We start from the raw sequence: 21,706 nt of genomic DNA, 5'->3' as shown, positions 1-21,706 counted from the left end.
TGTTATCGCATTACTACATTGTTATCGCATTATTACATTATCGCATTATTACATTATCGCATTATTACATTATCGCATTAATACATTATATTATCGCATTAAATTATTGCATTATTTAACTGTTATCGCATTACATTATCACATTATCACATTATTAAATTACCGCATTATTACATTATCAATTACATTATCGCATTAAATTATTGCATTATTTAATTGCTATCGCATTATTACATGATCACATTATTACATGACAAACGAGGTATTACACCGAAACCACTTTTTACACTTACAAAAATATAAACAATAAATCTAAATCTAATGTGATAAAAGTGTAAAAGTGGCTTGTACGTGCTGCAGTGTGCACCGCTGTCCACACGAGGCGCTGTGCTCACACACTACAGCATTGACCAATCACGACAGAACACAGCAGCTTTGGCCACACCCTTTTATTGTGATTTCTCTTTTTGATTCAAACATTTAATAAAACACATTTAGAGCATAAAAGCAGCAACAATTTTAGTCCTGGTTTAGTCCTGGTTCAGTCCTGGTTTAGTCCTGGTTTAGTCTTGGTTTAGTCCTGGTTTAGTCCTGGTTTAGTCCTGTTTTAGTCCTGTTTTAGTCCTGTTTTAGTCCTGGTTCAGACCCGGTTCAGACCCGGTTCAGACCCGGTTTAGACCCGGTTTAGTCCTGGTTTAGTCCTGGTTTAGTCCTGGTTTAGTCCTGGTTTAGTCCTGGTTTAGACCCGGTGGGGCTGCTGTATTTGCTGAGCACTGCTGTAAACTGGTTGAGATCCGCGTTGGTCCGGACTCCGGTCGGGTCAAAGTGGGTGCGACTCACTCTGAATCCGGCCTCGGTCAAAAACTGAAGGAACTTATTCAACCTGCGGAAAACAAGAGTCAGAACCCACCACCAGGACAAAGAGGGAACTGCACCCAGTGTGAGTGTGAGTGTGTGTGTGAGGGTGAGTGTGTGTGTGTGAGGGTGAGTGTGTGTGAGGGTGAGTGTGTGTGAGGGTGAGTGTGTGTGTGAGTGTGTGTGAGAGTGCGTGTGAGTGTGCGTGTGCGTGTGAGTGTGTGTGTGTGTGTGTGTGTGTGTGTGTGCGTGTGTGAGTGTGTGTGTGTGAGTGTGTGAGTGTGTGTGTTACACTTCAACACTGGTTGATCTGTGGTTGTGAGCAGCAGCAGTGGTAGTAATAGTATCAGTAGTATTTGAAGTATTTGTACTCACTTGGGCATGTTCATGCCTCTGATACTGTGGCGGTGAATACTGTAGTAAAAAGGAGGATGTTCCACAGAAGAATCACACTTCAGCTTCTTCACCAGGTTTAGACCTTCATCTGCAGACTTCCTCTTCCCTTCAAAATAAAACACTTTAAAAGACTAAAGCAGGTCTAAAGCAGGACTAAACCAGGACTAAAGCAGGTCTAAACCAGGTCCAAACCAGGACTAAACCAGCAGGGGCGATTCTAGGGAGTGTGGGGGCCCTAGGCAGAAATTCTTAGGGGGCCCTACCGACCAGTGTTCACAAAAAAATATTCGCGGTCTATTCTGTCCTCACTGTGGTGTCACTACCAGGGTTAGACAGATAGCAAACATCCAAAAAAGAGAGTCCAACGACCATGTAGAGAAGACTTGTCTTTAATGTCTTTTAAGACGCTTTTCCCCACAACTTGTCTCTTTGACAATTGGAATTTTGTAAAACTGTAACAAACACATAAAAACACTTGTAAACACATGTAAACCTTATAAATGTACCGTCACATCAATTGTACATGAACAGATACATATAAGAGCAATGAAAATAAAGGTTTGAACACATAGCCTATCTTAAAATGTGACAAGGCTACATGCACAGCAGCTGGCAACAACCAACATTCAAAGGAAGTACAGATTAAGCTTAAGTTTGACATAAGTGTGTATATGCAAACGTAGAACAACATTATAACACAGAATAACATTCAACTTACGGACAAAGATACCCCAAGGCAGAAAACTGGATGTTTTTGTCAGTAGCTGCACTGCTGGAGGACATGCTTGACTGAATGCATGAGGCCGAAAAACGAAACTTATACCGACAACGTCCACTAGGGGCAGTAGTCGACTATCGCGCACACGAAGAAGTTTAGAAATGACGTAATCCTGTGTCAACAGTACACGGTCAGTAAGCACCAGAAATAAACCATATATTAAGCGCACGGGCGGCTTCGCGGGGGCCCCCTAGTGGCCTGGGGCCCCAGGCAATTGCCTGGTATGCCTAATGGGATGCAGCGCCCCTGTAAACCAGGACTAAACCAGATCTAAACCAGGTCTAAATCAGGACTAAAGCAGGACTAAAGCAGGACAAAACCAGGAGCACAAGTCTCTCACCTGAAGAATCAGATCCAGTTTCATCACCACTTTGTAGAGTTTTAATGACAACACCACACTCCACTGAAACACAGAAAACACACATTCAAATAAAGAACACACAGAGACAGAGACAGAGACAGAGACAGAGACAGAGACAGAGACAGAAGCAGAGGCAGGAGCAGAGGCAGAGACAGGAGCAGAGACGGAGACAGGAGCAGAGACGGAGACAGGAGCAGAGACAGAGACAGAAGGAGAGACAGGGGCAGAGACAGCAGCAGAGACAGGAGCAGAGACAGGGACAGAGACAGGGACAGACCTTGGTTGCTCAGGTACTTGGTGGTGATACAGTCACATTCACACAGCAGAGTCTTGAGCAGAGGCTGGACGTCCTCCATCGAGTGTCTCACTGCAGCGTTTAACATCCGCCTCAGGAAGCTCGAGTTAAAGAGAGGCCCAGACCTGACGAGACACGCAATGAGACACGCTAACATGCTAACACGCTAAAGAGAGGCCCCAACCTGACGAGACACGCTAACATGCTAACACGCTAAGGGATCTTCTCAAAATGGGTTGAAGCTGAAAAGACTTAATTTTTTTTCGTCTCTCTCTGGACCCCCTTTGACTTTGTCTGGCTCGCATGTTTGTTTACTGAATCCACATGGTCCACGGGCCCTACGACACATCCCATTCAACCGAAATTGTGAGATGACCATATTGAGATAGTCTCAAGAGGATGAGAGCGTGAGAAACTAATGTTTCTTGTCAAAAACCTGTAATTGTCAATTGCCTGAGTTTAGACCTAAACCTGCTGTCAGACTGACAGAAGCAGAACACGCGCTTTTGTCTCAGTGAGAATCTCACGTCTTCTGTGATTGGCCGAAACCTCATGCGGGTTTGTTTTGTTTCCTTCTTCCGGTCAGTGCGTAGGCACGTTACTAGAGCCAAATCTCTTGATCATTTGCTGCGCCGCATCTTGCCGCAAAAAAGCTTTTCCAACTTTTCTGCACCAGTCGCGTTGGCAACGGCGACACCCTGCCCCTCGCGCGGGCCACGGCGCGCCGTGCTCACCCGTACGCACCCGCGGTACTCCGCGCAGGCACTCGCCGCCTAATGTTGGCCTAATGCTCGTTGCTGATAGTTTTTTAGCATTTCAAAACAATTACTGCCACAACGATGTATGATGATGTATGTAAGACGAAATGTAGGTAACACGCTAAAGAGAGGCCCAGACCTGACGAGACACGGAATAAGACATGCGAACACGCTAAAGAGGCCCAGACCTAACGAGACACGGAATGTGACACACTAACACGCTAAAGAGAGGCCCAGACCTGACGAGACACGGAATGTGACACGCTAACATGCTAAAGAGGCTGTGGCCTCATTGTCTGTGACCTTTGTCTGTAACCTCACTGTCTGAGGCTTCACTGTCTGAGGCCTCACTGTCTGAGGCCTCACTGTCTGAGGCCTCACTGTCTGAGGCCTCACTGTCTGAGGCCTCACTGTCTGAGGCCTCACTGTGACCTCACCGTCTGTGACCTCACCGTCCGCGACCTCACTGCATGTGGCCTCACTGCCTGTCCGTGGCCTCACTGCCTGTGACCTCACTGCCTGTGACCTCACTGTCCGTGGCCTCACAGTCCGTGGCCTCACAGTCCGTGGCCTCACAGTCCGTGGCCTCACTCTCAGTGGCCTCACTCTCAGTGGCCTCACTCTCCGTGGCCTCACTCTCCGTGGCCTCACTGTCTGTGGCCTCACTGTCCGTGTCCTCACTGTCCATGTCCTCACCGTGGCCTCACTGTCCGTGGCCTCACAGTCCGTGGCCTCACTCTCTGTGGCCTCACTCTCTGTGGCCTCACCCTCCGTGGCCTCACTGTCTGTGGCCTCACTGTCCGTGTCCTCACTGTCCGTGTCCTCACCGTGGCCTCACTGCCCGTGCCCTCACTGTCCGTGGCCTCACTGTCCGTGGCCTCACTGTCCGTGTCCTCACCGTGGCCTCACTGTCCGTGTCCTCACCGTGGCCTCACTGCCCGTGGCCTCCCTGTCCGTGTAATAAATCATGTGAAAATTCTGACAAAAGTGGGAGGGGCCTGTGACCAGGAGCGCATGAAGCAAATATTCTAACGGAGTTCCTGCTTTTCCTCTCGGCTTTCAGCGACTCTTTCACAGTTCTACATCACATTCAGAGCTGCACAGATCAATGCGAGAGGTTCTTGTACCACAGAGGTCCCAGTGTGACGGCCGTCTTCCCCGGTAACGTCCCATGACACGAACACGGCAAAGTGTCTGAAACAAAACACCAGAGATCAGGAATCGAACCAACAACATCCTTATGAGAGCAGACGGGGACTAGAACCCACAACCTCCTTATGAGAGTAGACAGGGACTAGAACCCACAAGCTCACCGTCGATCTGCGTGCCTTGCTTCAGGAACAGTCGCTCCTCGCACCACTGGCAGTGCACAAGGCGCCGCAGCCTCTTAACAGACTCATCGGCCTGAGACGGGCCCCTGAGGACCCGGACCACCACCAGGACAAAGTGCTCCAGGGCCACGGAGAGGAGAACATCTATGCCTTTGTTACAGCGAGCGGCCGCACTGAAACAGAGAGAGCAGAGTTGGAGCGTGCCGCTCAGAGAGAGCAGTGTTAGAGCGAGCCGCTCAGAGAGAGCAGTGTAAAAGTGAGCCGCTCAGAAACAGAGAGAGCAGAGTTAGAGCGAGCCACTCAGAAACAGAGAGAGCAGAGTTAGAGCGAGCCGCTCAGAAATAGAGAGAGCAGCGTTAGAGCGAGCCACTCAGAAACAGAGAGAGCAGTGTTAGAGCGAGCCGCTCAGAAACGGAGAGCAGAGTTAGAGAGAGCCGCTCAGAAACCGAGAGCAGAGTTAGAGCGAGCCGCTCAGAAACCGAGAGCAGAGTTAGAGCGAGCCGCTCAGAAAGAGAGAGCAGAGTTAGAGCGAGCCGCTCAGAAATAGAGAGAGCAGTGTTAGAGCGAGCCGCTCAGAAACAGAGAGCAGTGTTAGAGCGAGCCGCTCAGAAACAGAGAGAGCAGTGTTAGAGCGAGCCGCTCAGAAACAGAGCAGTGTTAGAGCGAGCCGCTCAGAAACAGAGCAGTGTTAGAGCGAGTCGCTCAGAAACAGAGAGAGCAGAGTTAGAGCGAGCCGCTCAGGGAGAGCAGAGTGTTAGAGCGAGTCGCTCAGAAACAGAGCGAGCAGAGTTAGAGCGAGCCGCTCAGAAACAGAGAGAGCAGTGTTAGAGCGAGCCGCTCAGAGAGAGCAGTATTAGAGCGAGCCGCTCAGAGAGAACAATGTTAGAGCGAGCCGCTCAGAGAGAGCAGTGTTTGAGCGAGCCGCCCAGAAACAGAGCGAGCAGTTAGAGCGAGCCGCTCAGAGACAGAGAGAGCAGTGTTAGAGCGAGCCGCTCAGAAACAGAGAGAGCAGCGTTAGAACGAGCCGCTCAGAAACAGAGAGCAGTGTTAGAGCGAGCCGCTCAGAAACAGAGAGAGCAAAGTTAGAGCGAGCAGCTCAGAAACAGAGAGAGCAGAGTTAGAGCGAGCCGCTCAGAGAGAGCAGCGGTAGAGCGAGCCGCTCAGAGAGAGCAGAGTGTTAGAGCGAGCCGCTCAGAAACAGAGTCAGAGGTAAATACCGTGCGACGGCGTCCAGAACCATGCGCGCCGCCAGCTCCCTGTAGTACTCTGTGCGGACCAGGGAGGCGCCGTAATGCCGCAGAGTCACGTTGGGCGACTTGGCGTAGAGCGAACCCGTGTCTGTGGACGTCACCGACACGACGCCATGGTTACGAACGTTTCTGAAGGCGGAGTCCAGGAAGTTCACGGCCGAGCCGAACGGATCCAAGTGTCTGAGAAAGAGAGAGAGAGAGAGAGAGAGAGGGAGACTTCACCACAAACTAACGCTCACATATATGTTCTACATGTTCTACATGTTCTATATGTTCTATATGTTATGTTTGCGGTCTATTATTCAAATGGAATTTGGCGCTCACACGTAGTCGAAGGGCCTCAGGTGCAGGATCACGTTGGCATCCATCTTGTTGACCTCCACAGTGGTCAGATACCGTCCCTCTGGTCCTGGTCCAGATCCCGGACCGGACTCGGACCCCGGGGCCACTCGGATCTGGTTGAGTTCACAGTTCTCCCGGATCATGTTGACGCAGGCGTCGCTGATGTCGGTGATGGTCACTCTGATGGCCGAGCGCAGGTGTTTGGCCCACTGCAGCCCCATGATGCCTGAAGACCACAAGACAGACCACAAGACACTCCTGAGGGCCATCTGAGCGAGGGGTGTGGCTACAGCGAGCGTGTGTGAGGGGCGTGGCTACAGGGAGCGTGTGTTAGAGGCGTGGCTATAGCTAGCGTGTGTGAGGGGCGTGGCTATAGCTAGCGTGTGTGAGGGGCGTGGCTACAGCGAGCATGTGTGAGGGACGTGGCTACAGCCAGCGTGAACAGGAACAGTTTTGCCTCATTTATTTGACTTCTCTGCATGTGAGGGGCGTGGCTAAAGCTAGTGTGTGTGAGGAACAGTTTTGCCTCATTTCTTTAAAACCTCTCTTTATGTCATACTTTGGCTTTGGATCATGTCAGACGCATTATGACCTGGAAATATCAGACTGTGGCTCTCGACAAAGCGAGTGCCGTGCGGCCATAAACAGGAAACAGCTGTTGCTAATGTGCTACGCTAGCTTTGTGTTGCTAACGCGCTTTGCTAGCTTTGTGTTGCTAACGCGCCTTGCTAGCTTTGTGTTGCTAACGCGCTTTGCTAGCTTTGTGCTGCTAACGCGCTTTGCTAGCTTTGTGTTGCTAACGTGCTTTACTAGCTTTGTGTTGCTAACGTACTTTGCTAGCTTTGTGTTGATAACGTACTTTGCTAGCTTTGTGTTGATAACGTACTTTGCTAGCTTTGTGTTGCTAACGCACTTTGCTAGCTTTGCGTTGCTAACGTGCTTTGCTAGCTTTGTGTTGCTAAGGCTCCACATAGTCGTTAGCATCAGTGAAAACACGGCGCTTTAGTACAAGATCCACGACACTTTGGATCCACGACACGGAGCAGAGACTGGGACACTGACCTGTGGCTCCGAAGGCATCCAGACATTCCAGAGGACTTCTCTCTTCAGCCAGAACGGCAAGAGAGCAGAACACCAGCTGCCTGAGGAACACGTGAGAAGATTAAACACAGACATAGAACCAGCAAACACATCACCAGAACACCAGCTGCCTGAGGAACACGTGAGACTAAAACCTTCACATTCAGTTTTATCCAATGAAAATGTGTTATGGTCAACTTCACTTTTTATTCACCTCTTTATTGTTTGTTCTGATTACAAAGCGTTTTCTATTGTCCATAACACTGAGTCTAAGCGCCACCTGTGGACCAGCCTGAGGAACTCTCTCTACTCCAGATGAACCTCCCTCGCTCCTCCTGAGGTTCTGGCACCACAGTCTTTTGCAAATGGAAGTGGGTTCAGTCCTGGTTTAAGGACCCGGTTCAGAGCTCTAACCTGTTGGTCTTCATCTTGCGGCTGAAGTAGGTGTCGCTCTTCTGTGGCGTGTTGTGGTTTGGCATCAGCTGCACGTTTGTCCCAAGCTCCTTCAGGATCTCCAGAGTCTGACCAGACGGAGCTGAGACACACACACACGCACACGCACACGCACACGCACACGCACACGCACACGCACACGCACACGCACACGCACACACACACACACACACACACACACGCACACGCACACACGCACACGCACACACACACACATTTCAATCTCCACCTGAGGGAGATGTTCTTCAAATACAGCCAACAACAGTAGAAGCAGTTTCTTTAACGACACAAGCGCAAAGAGTCGGGACACGGTCCAGGGTTCAGAATAAGCGGTATCGCATCGTAAAATGCGACGCAATTTCTCTCGAATGCGATGCATTTGTCAGAAAAAAGTGTTTATGAATTGCAGCTACTGCAATACAAAAATGCGTGTTCAATTGTATAACCAAAGCGCCTAAAAGTACTGATCACTCGTCAATCGATCGTCAATAACGGCCTGACACATGTAAGACGCTGTTTTGTCATGACGAGTCCCGCTGCTGTCACAGATTGAATCTGAAAGTGGGAGGAGCCACGTGCGGTAAAGTTAGAGTCACAGATTCGGACTTCCGAGGTCAATAACTCCTAAAAGCAAAAGTCTTTGTAGATCATACACATGCCAAAATACTCATATTTACACAGCCAAGTGACTACAACCTCGTTTTTAACAATCAAATGCGTATTTTGGGCGCAGCGAATTACACTGATCCGAATGTGCAGCCGGAGCCGAGAAGAGTGCTTAGGGACCGTCAAATAGCGAAACAAAAAATGGAATGGAACGTCAAATTAGAGCGGTACAATTTGGAATAACACATAAAATACACCATGATGGACAGCAACCTTTATTTTTCCATCAGAAGCTTAATACTCCTGCAAATAGTCATCTGATTGATGATGATATGGAAGAAAGTTGTGAATAAGGCCATCTGTCTCCATCCATCCATCCATCCATCCATCCATTTTCTGCCACTTTATCCGGGGCCGGGTCGCGGGGGCAGTAGTCTGAGCAGGGACTCCCAGACTTCCTTCTCCCCAGACACTTCCTCCAACTCCTCCGGGGGGATCCCGAGGCGTTCCCAGGCCAGCCGAGAGACATAGTCTCTCCAGCGTGTCCTGGGTCTTCCCCGGGGCCTCTTCCCGGTGGGACATGCCTGAAACACCTGCCGAGGGAGGCGCCCAGGAGGCATCCGGAGCAGATGCCCGAGCCACCTCAGCTGGCTCCTCTCGACGTGGACTCCGAGCTCTACTCCGAGCTCCCCCCGTGTGGCCGAGCTCCTCACCTTATCCCTAAGGGAGCGCCCAGCCACACGGCGGAGGAAACTCATTTCGACTGCTTGTATCCGCGATCTTGTTCTTTCGGTCACTACCCTAAGCTCATGACCATAGGTGAGGGTAGGAACGTAGACCGACCGGTAGATAGAGAGCTTTGCCTTTCGGCTCAGCTCCCTCTTTACCACAACGGTCCGATCACTGCAGCCGCTGTACCGATCCGCCTGTCGATCTCACGCTCCATCCTTCCCTCACTCGTGAACAAGACCCCGAGATACTTGAACTCCTCCACTATGGGCAAGGACTTCCCACCCACCTGGAGAGGGCAAGACACCTTTTTCCGGTCGAGAACCATGGCCTCGGATTTGGAGGTGCTAATTCTCATCCCAGCCGCTTCACACTCGGCTGCAAACCGTCCCAGTGCATGCTGCAGGTCCGGGTTTGATGGAGCCATCAGGACAACATTGTCTGCAAACAGCAGAGATGGAATCCTGTGGTCCCCAAACCGGACACCCTCCGACCCCTGACTGCGCCTAGAAATTCTGTCCATAAAAATTATGAACAGAACCGGTGACAAAGGGCAGCCCTGGCGGAGTCCAACATGCACTGGGAACAGGTCTGACTTACTGCCGGCAATGCAAACACAGCTCCTGCTCCGGTCATACAGGGACCGGACAGCCCCGAGCAAAGGGCCCCGGACCCCGTACTCCCGGAGCACCCCCCAAAGGACACCCCAAGGGACACGGTTGAAAGCCTTCTCCAGATCCACAAAGCACATGTGGACTGGTTGGGCAAACTCCCATGAACCCTCGAGCACCCGATGGAGGGTATAGAGCTGGTCCAGTGTTCCACGACCGGGACGAAAACCACTCTGCTCCTCCTGAATCTGAGGTTCGACTATCGGTCGGATTCTCCTCTCCAGTACCTTGGAATAGACCTTACCCGGGAGGTTGAGGAGTGTGATCCCTCTGTAGTTGGAAAACACCCTCCGGTCCCCCTTCTTGAACAGAGGGACCACCACCCCGGTCTGCCAGTCCAGAGGCACGGTCCCCGACCGCCACGCGATGTTGCAGAGACATGTCAACCAAGACAGTCCTACAACATCCAGATACTTTAGGTACTCAGGGCGGATCTCATCCACCCCGGAGCCCTGCCACCGAGGAGTGAACAACGAACAACATCGGTGACTTCAGCTTGGGTGATGGATGAGCCAGCCTCTGAGTCCCTGGTCTCTACTTCCTCTTCGGAAGACGTGACTGAGGGATTAAGGAGATCCTCAAAGTATTCCTTCCACCGTCCGACGACATCCCCAGTCGAGGTCAGCAGGCCTCCACCCGCACCGTAAACGGTGTTGGTGAGGCACTGCTTCCCCCTCCTGAGGCGCCGGACGGTTTGCCAGAATTTCTTTGGTGCCGACCGATAGTCCTCCTCCATGGCCTCCCCGAACTCCTCCCAGGCCCGGGTTTTTGCCTCTGCGACAGCACGAGCCTCGGCTCGCTTGGCCTGCCGATACCTGTCGATGACCTCTGGAGACCCACAAGCCAGAGTGGCCTGATAGGCCTCCTTCTTCAGTCTGACGGCATCCCTTACTTCCGGTGTCCACCACCGGATTCGGGGGTTGCCGCCACGACAGGCACCGGAGACCTTGCGACCACAGCTCCGAGCAGCCGCATCAACAATGGAGGAGGAGAACATGGTCCACTCGGACTCAATGTCCCCAACCTCCCCCGGGACATGGGAGAAGCTCTCCCGGAGGTGCGAGTTGAATACCCTACTGACAGAGGGCTCCACAAGACGTTCCCAACAGACCCTCACAATGGGCTTGTGTCTGCCAAGTCTGTCCGGCTTCCTCCTCCGCCAACGGATCCAACTCACCACCAGGTGGTGATCGGTTGACAACTCTTCCCCTCTCTTCACCCGAGTGTCCAAGACAAACGGCCGGAGGTCAGATGACACGACAACAAAGTCGATCATTGACACCCTTGTGCTTGAACATGGTGTTCGTTATGGACAATCCGTGGCTAGCTCAGAAGTCCAATAACTGAACACCGCTCGGGTTCAGATCGGGGAAGCCGTTCTTCCCGATCACCCCTCCCCAGGTGTCACGGTCATTGCCCACGTGGGCGTTGAAGTCCCCCAGTAGAACAACGGAGTCCCCGGTGGGTGCACTATTTGCAAGTTTTCTGTTTTATTAAAAAAATCAATAAATTAAAGTGTTTTAAAGTTTTTTAAATAGAATGTTTACAAATACATTTTAAATAAATAATCGTGTTATATCAATGGAAAATATTGATTGTTAGTCACTTTCGTGTTTTGCTATGCAATTATCAAATTGCTATACAAATTTGAAAAAATTTACGGATTGTTTCGCAGCACTGCTATACAAGTTAAAATTCTTAATCAGCCCTACGGTCAGAAGCCCCTCCCCCCAACAAGACTCCCCCTACAGCGGCTCAGTGAAGCACCATCAGGTCTGTCGTGTTGAGTGTGATCCCACCACCACCATCACTGAGACAAAGATGATGGACGCCTCAGCAGCAGTGGAGAGGAAACTATGGAGCCAAACAACACTCACCATGGAAACCAAGGAGAGAGGTTCAAATCAAGCAACTGAGGCCGAGAAGTGCCATAAGTAAACAAGTATCCAAGAAGTATAAGCCCTACCTGAAGCCTTGACCAGCGGCCTAAAGAGGTACACGAGAGACAATGAAGACAGTGTTGAAAAGTACTGGAAAAGTACTGAAGACAGTACTGAAAAGAATATGGGAAAAGAAGTCAACACACAACAGCGATGCAGAGGCTGGTGGAGGCTATGAGAGCTCATCAGAGAGAGAACCTGAGCACCAGAGCAACAGAGGAGAGGCCCCTGAGACCCACACATAACTGCAGGGTGCAGACGCTGCAGGGACAGCATACATGGAGCTCCATCACCAGGTGTTGGCATAGTGTACAGAAACATCTGTGTAGAGTACAGGCTGGAGACCCCAAGGAAAAAGTGGGAAAAACCTCCAAAGGTGGTGGAGAACGACCGAGCCAAGGTCCTCTGGGACTTTCAGATACAGACAAATGGAATGGTAATGGAGAACCAACCGGACATAGTGGTGGTCTCAAGGGTCAGAGGAAAGCAGTGGTGGTCTCAAGGGTCAGAGGAAAGCCGTGGTGGTCTCAAGGGTCAGAGGAAAGCCGTGGTGGTCTCAAGGGTCAGAGGAAAGCCGTGGTGGTGGACATTGCAGTTCATGAGATGGAAAAATCCGGAAAAAGGAATATGAGAAACTAGAGAAATCCCAAGGCCTCAGAGAGGAGCTGGAGAAGGCCTGGAGCGTGAAGGTATTGGTGATGCCCGTAATGACCGGAGCACTTGGGGCAGTGACCCCCAAACTGGAGGAATGACCCCCGAACTGGAGGAATGGCCCTCAAACTGGAGGAATGACCCCAAAACTGGAGGAATGACCCCCAAACTGGAGGAATGACAAGCCTGGCCCTCACCTGGCTTCTGGTCCTGGTCCTGGTCCTGGTCCGGGTCCAGACTGTAGCTGGCCTGAGTCTCTCCTTTGTTGCTATGGCGTTTCAGGTGACTGATCATGTCTGTTTTACGGGCAATTGTTCCGGAACAAACCACACAGTGATAATGAGCCACATGACGCGACGAAGACTGTAAAAGAATGAAGAGAATTAGAGTCTAAACCAAGTCTAAACCAGGTCTAAACCAGGGCTAAACCAGGGATAAACCAGGACTAAACCAGAAATAAACCAGGACTGAACCAGGGATAAACCAGGACTAAACCAGGGATGAACCAGGACTAAACCAGGGATGAACCAGGACTAAACCAGAGATAAACCAGGACTAAACCAGGGATAAACCAGGACTAAACCAGGGATGAACCAGGAATAAACCAGTTACGACACAAATCAAACAATACAAACCTGGAAAAGCTCATAATGTGGATCTGATGTACATTTGTGAACTATTACATGTGTAAGTTATAAATTATTGTTTGAGGGTAAATTCAGAAGCTCATTGCAGGGTCAGCCAGCAGGGGCAGTATCACTATGATAACGGCAGGGAAAGTAGAGTATCACTATGGTAACGGAAGGGGCAGTAGAGTGTCACTATGGTAACAGAAGGGGGCAATAGAGTGTCACTATAGTAACAGCAGGGGTCAGTAGAGTGTCAATATGGTAACAGCAGGGGGCAGTAGAGAGTCACTATGGTAACAGCAGGGGACAGTAGAGTGTTACTATGGTAACAGCAGGGGGCAGTAGATTATCACTATGGTAACCGCAGGGGCAGTACAGTGTCAGTATGGTAACAGCAGGGGGCAGTAGAGTGTCATTATGGTAACAGCAGGGGGCAGTAGAGTATCACTATGGTAACAGCAGGGGCAGTAGAGTGTCACTATGGTAACAGCAGGGGAAGTAAAGTATCACTATGGTAACAGCAGAGGGCAGTAGAGTATCACTATGGTAACAGCAGAGGGCAGTAGAGTATCACTATGGTAACAGCAGAGGGCAGTAGAGAGTCACTATGGTAAGAGCAGGGGCAGTAGAGAGTCACTATGGTAACAGCAGGGGCAGAAGAGTGTCACTATGGTAACAGCAGGGGCAGTAAAGTATCACTATGGTAACAGCAGGGGCAGTAGAGTGTCACTATGGGGCAGTAGAGTATCACTATGGTAACAGCAGGGGGCAGTAGAGTATAACTATAGTAACAGCAGGGGCAGAAGAGTATCACTATGGAACAGCAGGGGGCAGTTGAGTGTCACTATGGTAACAGCAGGGGACAATAAAGTGTGACTATGGTAACAGCAGGGGGCAGTAGAGTATCACTATGGTAACAGCAGGGGCAGTAGAGTATCACTATGGTAATAACAGGGGGCAGTAGAGTGTCACTATGGTAACAGCAGGGGCAGTAGAAAGTCAATATGGTAACAGCAGGGGGCAGTAGAGTGTCACTATGGTAACAGCTGGGGGCAGTAGAGTATCACTATGGTAACAGCAGGGGCAGTAGAGTATCACTATGGTAATAACAGGGGGCAGTAGAGTGTCACTATGGTAACAGCAGGGGCAGTAGAGTATCACTATAGTAACAGCAGGGGCAGTAGAGTATCACTATGGTAACAGCAGGGGGCAGTAGAGTATCACTATGGTAACAGCAGGGGCAGTAGAGAGACACTATGGTAACAGCAGGGGCGGTAGAGTATCACTATGGTAATAACAGGGGGCAGTAGAGTGTCAATATGATAACAGCAGGGGCAGTAGAGTGAAACTATGGTAACAGCAGGGGGCAGTAGAGTATCACTATGGTAACAGCAGGGGCAGTAGAGTGTCACTATGGTAACAGCAGGGGCAGTAGAGTATCACTATTGTAACGGCAGGGGGCAGTAGAGTGTCACTATGGTAACAGCAGGGGCAGTAGAGAGTCACTGTGGTAACATCAGGGGGAAGTAGAGTGTCACTATGGTAACAGCAGGGGGCAGTAGAGTATCACTAAGGTAACAGCAGGGGCAGTAGAGTGTCACTATGGTAAAAGCAGGGGGCAGTAGAGTATCACTATGGCAACAGCAGGGGCAGTAGAGTATCACTATGGTAACAGCAGGGGGCAGTAGAGTATCACTATGGTAACAGCAGGGGGCAGTACAGTATCACTATGGTAACAGCAGGGGGCAGTAGGTCTAATGCATGACAACATACAAAAACAAGAAACACATGGATTTAATATAAAAACAAATAAAAAATATAGCCGCAAGCGGCAATGATCAACCCTCGCCACGCCGCCGCCACAATTGTCCTTTTATTACATCTACTGCTGAATCTGCGACGCTGTCACATCTTCCACCCTTTGTTTTACCATTCAAAAAGCAATATCATTTTGAATTCTTAGAGACCATGACTCTTTGAATAAAAATGTGAATAAATTTTGATGGTCCACCCCTGAAGATGAGTCCCACCAAATTTCAGGTTAATAGGGCTGACGCCCTAGAAGGAGTTTGTGAAAGTATAAAGTGTAAGCATTTTCTGGCAATTTCCCCATTGGAATAACATGAGAGTGTCACTATGGTAAAAGCAGGGGACAGTAGAGTATCACTATGGTAACAGAAGGGGACAGTAGAGTGTCACTATGGTAACAGCAGGGGCAGTAGAGAGACACTATGGTAACAGCAGGGGGCAGTAGAGTATCACTATGGTAACAGCAGGGGGCAGTAGAGTATCACTATGGTAACAGCAGGGGCAGTAGAGTGTCACTATGGTAACAGCAGGGGGCAGTAGAGTATCACTATGGTAACAGCAGTGGCAGTAGAGTGTCACTATGGTAACAGCAGGGGCAGTAGAGTATCACTATTGTAACAGCAGGGGGCAGTAGAGTATCACTATGGTAACAGCAGGGGCAGTAGAGAGACACTATGGTAACAGCAGGGGCAGTAGAGTATCACTATGGTAACAGCAGGGGGCAGTAGAGTATCACTATGGTAACAGCAGGGGGCAGTAGAGTGTCACTATGGTAACAGCAGGGGGCAGTAGAGTATCACTATGTTAACAGCAGGGGCAGTAGAGTGTCACTATGGTAACAGCAGGGGCAGTAGAGTATCACTATGGTAACAGCAGGGGCAGTAGAGAGACACTATGGTAACAGCAGGGGCAGTAGAGTATCACTATGGTAACAGCAGGGGCAGTAGAGTATCACTATGGTAACAGCAGGGGGCAGTAGAGTGTCACTATGGTAACAGCAGGGGCAGTAGAGAGTCACTATGGTAACAGCAGGGGCGGTAGAGAGACACTATGGTAACAGCAGGGGCAGTAGAGTATCACTATGGTAACAGCAGAGGGCAGTAGAGTGTGACTATGGTAACAGCAGGGGCAGTCAGTAGAGTATCACTATGGTAACAGCTGGGGCAGTACAGTATCACTATGGTAACAGCAGGGGGCAGTAGAGTATCACTATGGTAACAGCAGGGGGCAGTAGAGTATCACTATGGTAACAGCAGGGGGCAGTAGAGTATCACTATGGTGACAGCAGGGGCAGTAGAGTGTCACTATGGTAACAGCAGGGGTAGCAGAGTATCACTATGGTAACGGCAGGGGGCAGTAGAGTGTCACTATGGTAACAGCAGGGGCAGTAGAGAGTCACTATGGTAACAGCAGGGGGCAGTAGAGTGTCACTATGGTAACAGCAGGGGGCAGTAGAGTATCACTATGGTAACAGCAGGGGCAGTAGAGTGTCACTGTGGTAACAGCAGGGGACAGTAGAGTGTCACTATGGTAACAGCAGGGGGCAGTAGAGCATCACTATGGTAACAGCAGGGGGCAGTAGAGTTTCACTATGGTAACAGCAGGGGCAGTAGAGTATCACTATGGTAACAGCAGGGGCAGGAGAGAGACACTATGGTAACAGCAGGGGCAGGAGAGAGACACTATGGTAACAGCAGGGGCAGTAGAGTATCACTATGGTAACAGCAGGGGGCAGTAGAGTGTCACTATGGTAACAGCAGGGGCAGTCAGTAGAGTATCACTATGGTAACAGCGGGGGCAGTAAAGTATCACTATGGTAACGGCAGGGGGCAGTAGAGTGTCACTATGGTAACAGCAGGGGGCAGTAGAGTATCACTATGGTAACAGCAGGGGCAGTAGAGTGTCACTATGGTAACAGCAGGGGCAGTAGAGTATCACTATGGTAACAGCAGGGGCAGTAGAGTGTCACTCTGGTAACAGCAGGGGCAGTAGAGAGACACTATGGTAACAGTAGGGGCAGTAGAGTATCACTATGGTAACAGCAGGGGCAGTAGAGTATCACTATGGTAACAGCAGGGGCAGTAGAGTATCACTATGGTAACAGCAGGGGCAGTAGAGAGACACTATGGTAACAGCAGGGGCAGTAGAGAGACACTATGGTAACAGCAGGGGCAGTAGAGTATCACTATGGTAACAGCAGAGGGCAGTAGAGTGTGACTATGGTAACAGCAGGGGCAGTACAGTATCACTATGGTAACAGCAGGGGGCAGTAGAGTATCACTATGGTAACAATAGGGGGCAGTAGAGTAGCACTATGGTAACAGCAGGGGGCAGTAGGTCTAATGCATGACAACATACAAAAACAAGAAACACATGGATTTAATATAAAAACAAATAAAAAATATAGCCGCAAGCGGCAATGATCGGCCCTCGCCACGCCGCCGCCACAATTGTCCTTTTATTACATCTACTGCTGAATCTGCGACGCTGTCACATCTTCCACCCTTTGTTTTACCATTCAAAAAGCAATATCATTTTGAATTCTTAGAGACCATGACTCTTTGAATAAAAATGTGAATAAATTTTGATGGTCCACCCCTGAAGATGAGTCCCACCAAATTCCAGGTTAATAGGGCTGACGCCCTAGGAGGAGTTTGTGAAAGTATAAAGTGTAAGCATTTTCTGGCAATTTCCCCATTGGAATAACATGGGAAGTTTCTGTCATCGCTACGGCAAAGCCGTAACAATTATGACATGGGTCTCATTGACGTTTTTGATCGGGATGCCAACGTGAATTTTACAGCGATGGCGCTAATGAGCCCTCATTGTCTAAGAACTAAGACAGCGACACATTGTACATGGCCAATGCTGTGCTTAACCAGTGCAAATTAACTCAATTGTCGGTCAAATTTGCAGCTCCGCCACATAGAGACCGTAACACACAAATATGGATACATTTTGATGCCCCGCTTGTGTAGATGATACTTTCCCAAAGTTAAGCTTGATCGGGCTATCGCCCACGGAGGAGTTTGTTTAAGTGTGAAGCGTAAATGTGAGCATTTCAGAGATTTTCCGTTTTTCCCATTTGTGACAGTATATTTACGCCACAAACAGTGACAAAACCAATATGAAAAACCCTTTGCACTCTTCTGAGTCCTGAACTCAAGATGCTCTACCGCCTGAGCTTGGCAGACTTTGTAAAATTTCCCCATGCTTGGAGTGTACTCTAACAGTCTCTTTACTTTATGACTGATAAATTATTTGACAATTTTTGAGTAGAGTGACCCTCCACTCTGCACAAATGACATGTTTCACGTTAAGAAAATTTAAATATGAAAAGAACAACATGAATATAGTGAAATCACTGCAGGATTCATAACTGTATTCTAACCCATTGCTCAACCTGTTCAGCCAAACTTCATGCCATTTTCTCGTACCGGCCGCGGCAAACTGATTGGCTGTAGTGGCGCAGCGTGCGCATAACGTGTTGTAAATGTAAACCATGTGACCGAATGTCGCATTCACGGACGTAGGGATTTGTAGTTTTTTACTGTTCAAGTAATATTGCATGGGTTTCACGCAGAAAAAATACGGGGGTGCATGCGCACCCTGCGCACCCCCCCTGGATCCACCACTGTCACTTATATTCCAAGCAGGGAGACAAACTCAATATAATTTACACAGCAGCAATGATTTGACAATAAATATTACTTACAAACATTTATTTTGCCAAATTATTCTTTACACTGTCAGTTTTGTGTTAGGTCTCAGCAGTACTTCCTGTAATTTGAAGAAAATATATATTCATTTTTCATTTTACATACAGTTGTGCACAATAAAACTTGATCTGTTACAGTAGAAAGATGGCGGCCAACAAGGGGACAGCATTTCCAAAATGGCGGCTGCATGTTCACTTTTCATGAGAACTCCATGTTTTCAATGATTTTCTAGCTTTTCTTAACACATTATGTCTCTGTGCTCTGATTGGTCCAACCAAATGCATCTTTCAAACTGATTGGTCTAAATTTTCAAACGATTACTCTGCCCTCTTTTGAAGCGCGTGTCTGCTCCTCTCTGTCACTTTCTCCTGTTTCTGGCTGGACTGAGTTGCATTTCTTCACAGTATTATTCCATATTTGGACTTTTGGATCTACTTTCGTCGGATTGTAAGGATCTATTTGTCCAATAAGCTCATATTTTCGGTACTTTCCTTCCTCGAAGAAAAGTGTCTCACCGTGCGGTCTTCTACTCGAAGGTAAGTTTTTTTAATACAAAGCAGAGTTAATTTTGTGCTTAAATGTTGAATTTGCCAGTGTATGTGTTCAAACAAGCCCAGATTTAGTCCCTGTTTTAATCCCGATTCAAGTTTTCAAGTCGAAGTCGAAGTCCTGGTTTAGACCTGGTTCAGTTTTGGCAGTGCGTGTGCGCATGCGTGTCTCGGACTAAGGCCGCAGTTATTTTATTACTTGGTTTACAGATTTTTAAATTAAATATATTGCACAGGCGGACAGAATATAAATATAATTATAATTTAAATTTCAAAAGATGTTTTCTTGGCTTCAGTTCGACACCTGGAGGTTCATCTCAGGATCTCTATGATCAGCTGCAGAAGACCAAACTGCGCATAGGTGAAGTGTTAGCCGAATTTAGTTTAGCTTGTCTGCTTAACTATACTGAATTCAAACTTCATTTAACAGAGCCTGATCTGGTGTGTCTCCTCGCTCCCTGCAATGACTTGTGTCACCGAGGCTGGCAAGGCATTTGCCCATCTCCTTAGCTACCTCTGTGCACGGTTTAAGAAGGTAAGAGGATTTCTTATTATAATATTTCAATTTATATTTGATTTCACTTCACAGGATGTTAACATGTTCATATCTGACACAGGTTGTGGTCATGGACTTCCCGACTCGCATCGCTCAGGTTGTGGAGCCCCAAACACTTCTGAGGCAAAAGTTTCAAAGTGTTGCAGTGCACTTGGGTATGTTTACAGTATAATCTCATTTTCATACCTGCAGCTTTGGTGCAGACGTGTGAATATGCACACACTTTTATTATATACCAATAATATATTTAACACAGAAATCTAATGTGATTACATGTTTGTTTTCAAAGAAACCCACTACTTCCCGGTGGCTGAGCACTTCCCAATGAATCGCCGAGAGCTGTGGAGCAAGGATGGCGTGAGTAGTCATTTTATCTCTGACTCTTTGCACAGCTTTGGGGCTGCTTTATCAATCCATTGGCTGTACTTTAGATCCTCAGCATATCTTAAATTAAACGAGAAGCCTGTCTTACATTTTGCAAGTACAAACTCTGGTGTTTCCTTTTCAAAGACCAGTTGAAGTTCTCTGATCCGTCCTAAAGTCTAACCTTAGCTCTGTTTATTTGTAATGAATGTTTGCTTATTGTTTATTTCTCTCTCTCAGACAATCATGGGATAGTGATCTTCGTGAAGTTGTTGTGGCAGGCCTGCTACATACAACTGGAGTCACCTGCTCCCACCGATCCCATTCCTGTGCCACTTCCACCCCCTGATGACTTTAGACTGGTTGAACGGCGCAGAAAGGTGTGTGTGTGTGTGTGTGTGTGTGTGTGTGTGTCGCTAATAACAAACAAAACAAAAAACATTAAAGAGGTCACACACCACTGGTCACTAAGGAAACTACACAGTCAGTTACAACACGTCACTGCTCTGCCACTTGGACAACGTGCGTTTGTTTTGGTCAGCTTTGTTCACGTTCACGCTCCTTTCCCCCATACATTTTGACACTTTGTGCAATGTTACCTCACTGACGAGGCCTGGTTGACAAAAATGTTCTGTTTATTGGCCATGACCCTGTATAGAGCTTTGATTGTGAGTGGAGGGACTGAGTCACTTCTTCCTGAGGAATAAAAAAAATCACTAACAAACTTATTTTATCTCTGAATACTGTTTGATTTTCTGTCTGTTACAGAAGAACCGGCCAAGGGCCCTGCAGACCTCTCCTGTGGGACCCCGGGCTCGGCTGGTTCAAAAGGAGGTGAGTTTGGATAAGGACTTTATGTGGGTGGCATTCTTGGTGTTAATATTGTGGGCTAAAACATTTGCTTAATGTCCACAGGTGGAGACCGTCTTCTCCATCCCCCTCTCGCCCACAATGTTCAACCCCGCTATCTTGATGGAGATGAAGATTGTTCCATCTCGCCTTGGCTTTGTGAAGTCAAATCGCTCGTTTCCAAAGGGAAATAAGGTAATTCCTGTCGAGTTGTGTGTGATAATTTTGTGCTTTGATGTAGCAAATGTTTAAAGAAGTTACCTTTTTCCTTTTTAAAAAGACGCAAGACGTCGTAAAGCTGTTGCCCGGAAGTGCCAGCCCAGGGGAGCGGTCGAGGCAACGGCTGAGGAGGTGAGCCCCTCCTGCTCACCTCCCATTACATCGGGGACAGAGGAGCAGACGGTGGGTGTAGCATGAATGCATTTTTTAAATGTCTGACACTTGTAATAACTCACTTGTTTTTTTTGTTTTGTAGCCTGTTGTGGAAGTGAGGGGCCGCCGCTCACGTTCACGCTCCTTTCCCCGTCTGGGAGTGAGACCCCGCTCACCTTCCAGCACCTCATCCGCATCAGAGGGGGGCCAGGTCAGTGTCAATGTGCTGATATTTACATGTCAAAAGATGCCACTCACTCATTATGTGTGTGTCTGATTCTGTAGGCGGGTTCACCTCCACATCTGGGATGGCAGGGAAACGCCACTCACCTGCCAGCTCGTGAGAGACATTAAAACCTGCCTAC

At 48.8% G+C, this 21,706-nt stretch overlaps 1 protein-coding gene across 2 annotated transcripts in view; it reads right to left on the bottom strand.

Annotated features, from left to right (window-relative positions):
• Positions 1-526: 526 nt before the first annotated feature.
• The window catches only part of trmt1l (tRNA methyltransferase 1-like), a 65,266-nt gene continuing 44,086 nt past the window's right edge, over positions 527-21,706 (bottom strand). For both annotated transcript variants that reach the window (XM_072434338.1, XM_072434339.1), the window contains exons 6-16: positions 12,694-12,859; positions 7,861-7,981; positions 7,429-7,508; positions 6,349-6,592; positions 5,992-6,204; positions 4,757-4,947; positions 4,571-4,637; positions 2,668-2,810; positions 2,370-2,432; positions 1,231-1,357; positions 527-883 (exon numbers count right to left, since the gene is read on the bottom strand). In XM_072434338.1, coding sequence (XP_072290439.1) covers positions 718-883; positions 1,231-1,357; positions 2,370-2,432; positions 2,668-2,810; positions 4,571-4,637; positions 4,757-4,947; positions 5,992-6,204; positions 6,349-6,592; positions 7,429-7,508; positions 7,861-7,981; positions 12,694-12,859 — 1,581 coding nt within the window. In that variant the 3' untranslated portion in view covers positions 527-717. The remainder of the gene's footprint in view (positions 884-1,230; positions 1,358-2,369; positions 2,433-2,667; positions 2,811-4,570; positions 4,638-4,756; positions 4,948-5,991; positions 6,205-6,348; positions 6,593-7,428; positions 7,509-7,860; positions 7,982-12,693; positions 12,860-21,706) is intronic.

The sequence above is a fragment of the Eucyclogobius newberryi genome, unplaced genomic scaffold (assembly GCF_026437365.1).
Source record: "Eucyclogobius newberryi isolate DKJ021-1_F unplaced genomic scaffold, fEucNew1.0.hap1 SCAF_68, whole genome shotgun sequence".
Classification (NCBI taxonomy): Eukaryota; Metazoa; Chordata; class Actinopteri; order Gobiiformes; family Gobiidae; genus Eucyclogobius; species Eucyclogobius newberryi.
Note: the sequence above shows the minus strand (reverse complement) of the source record. Positions and strands in the feature narration are given on the sequence as shown.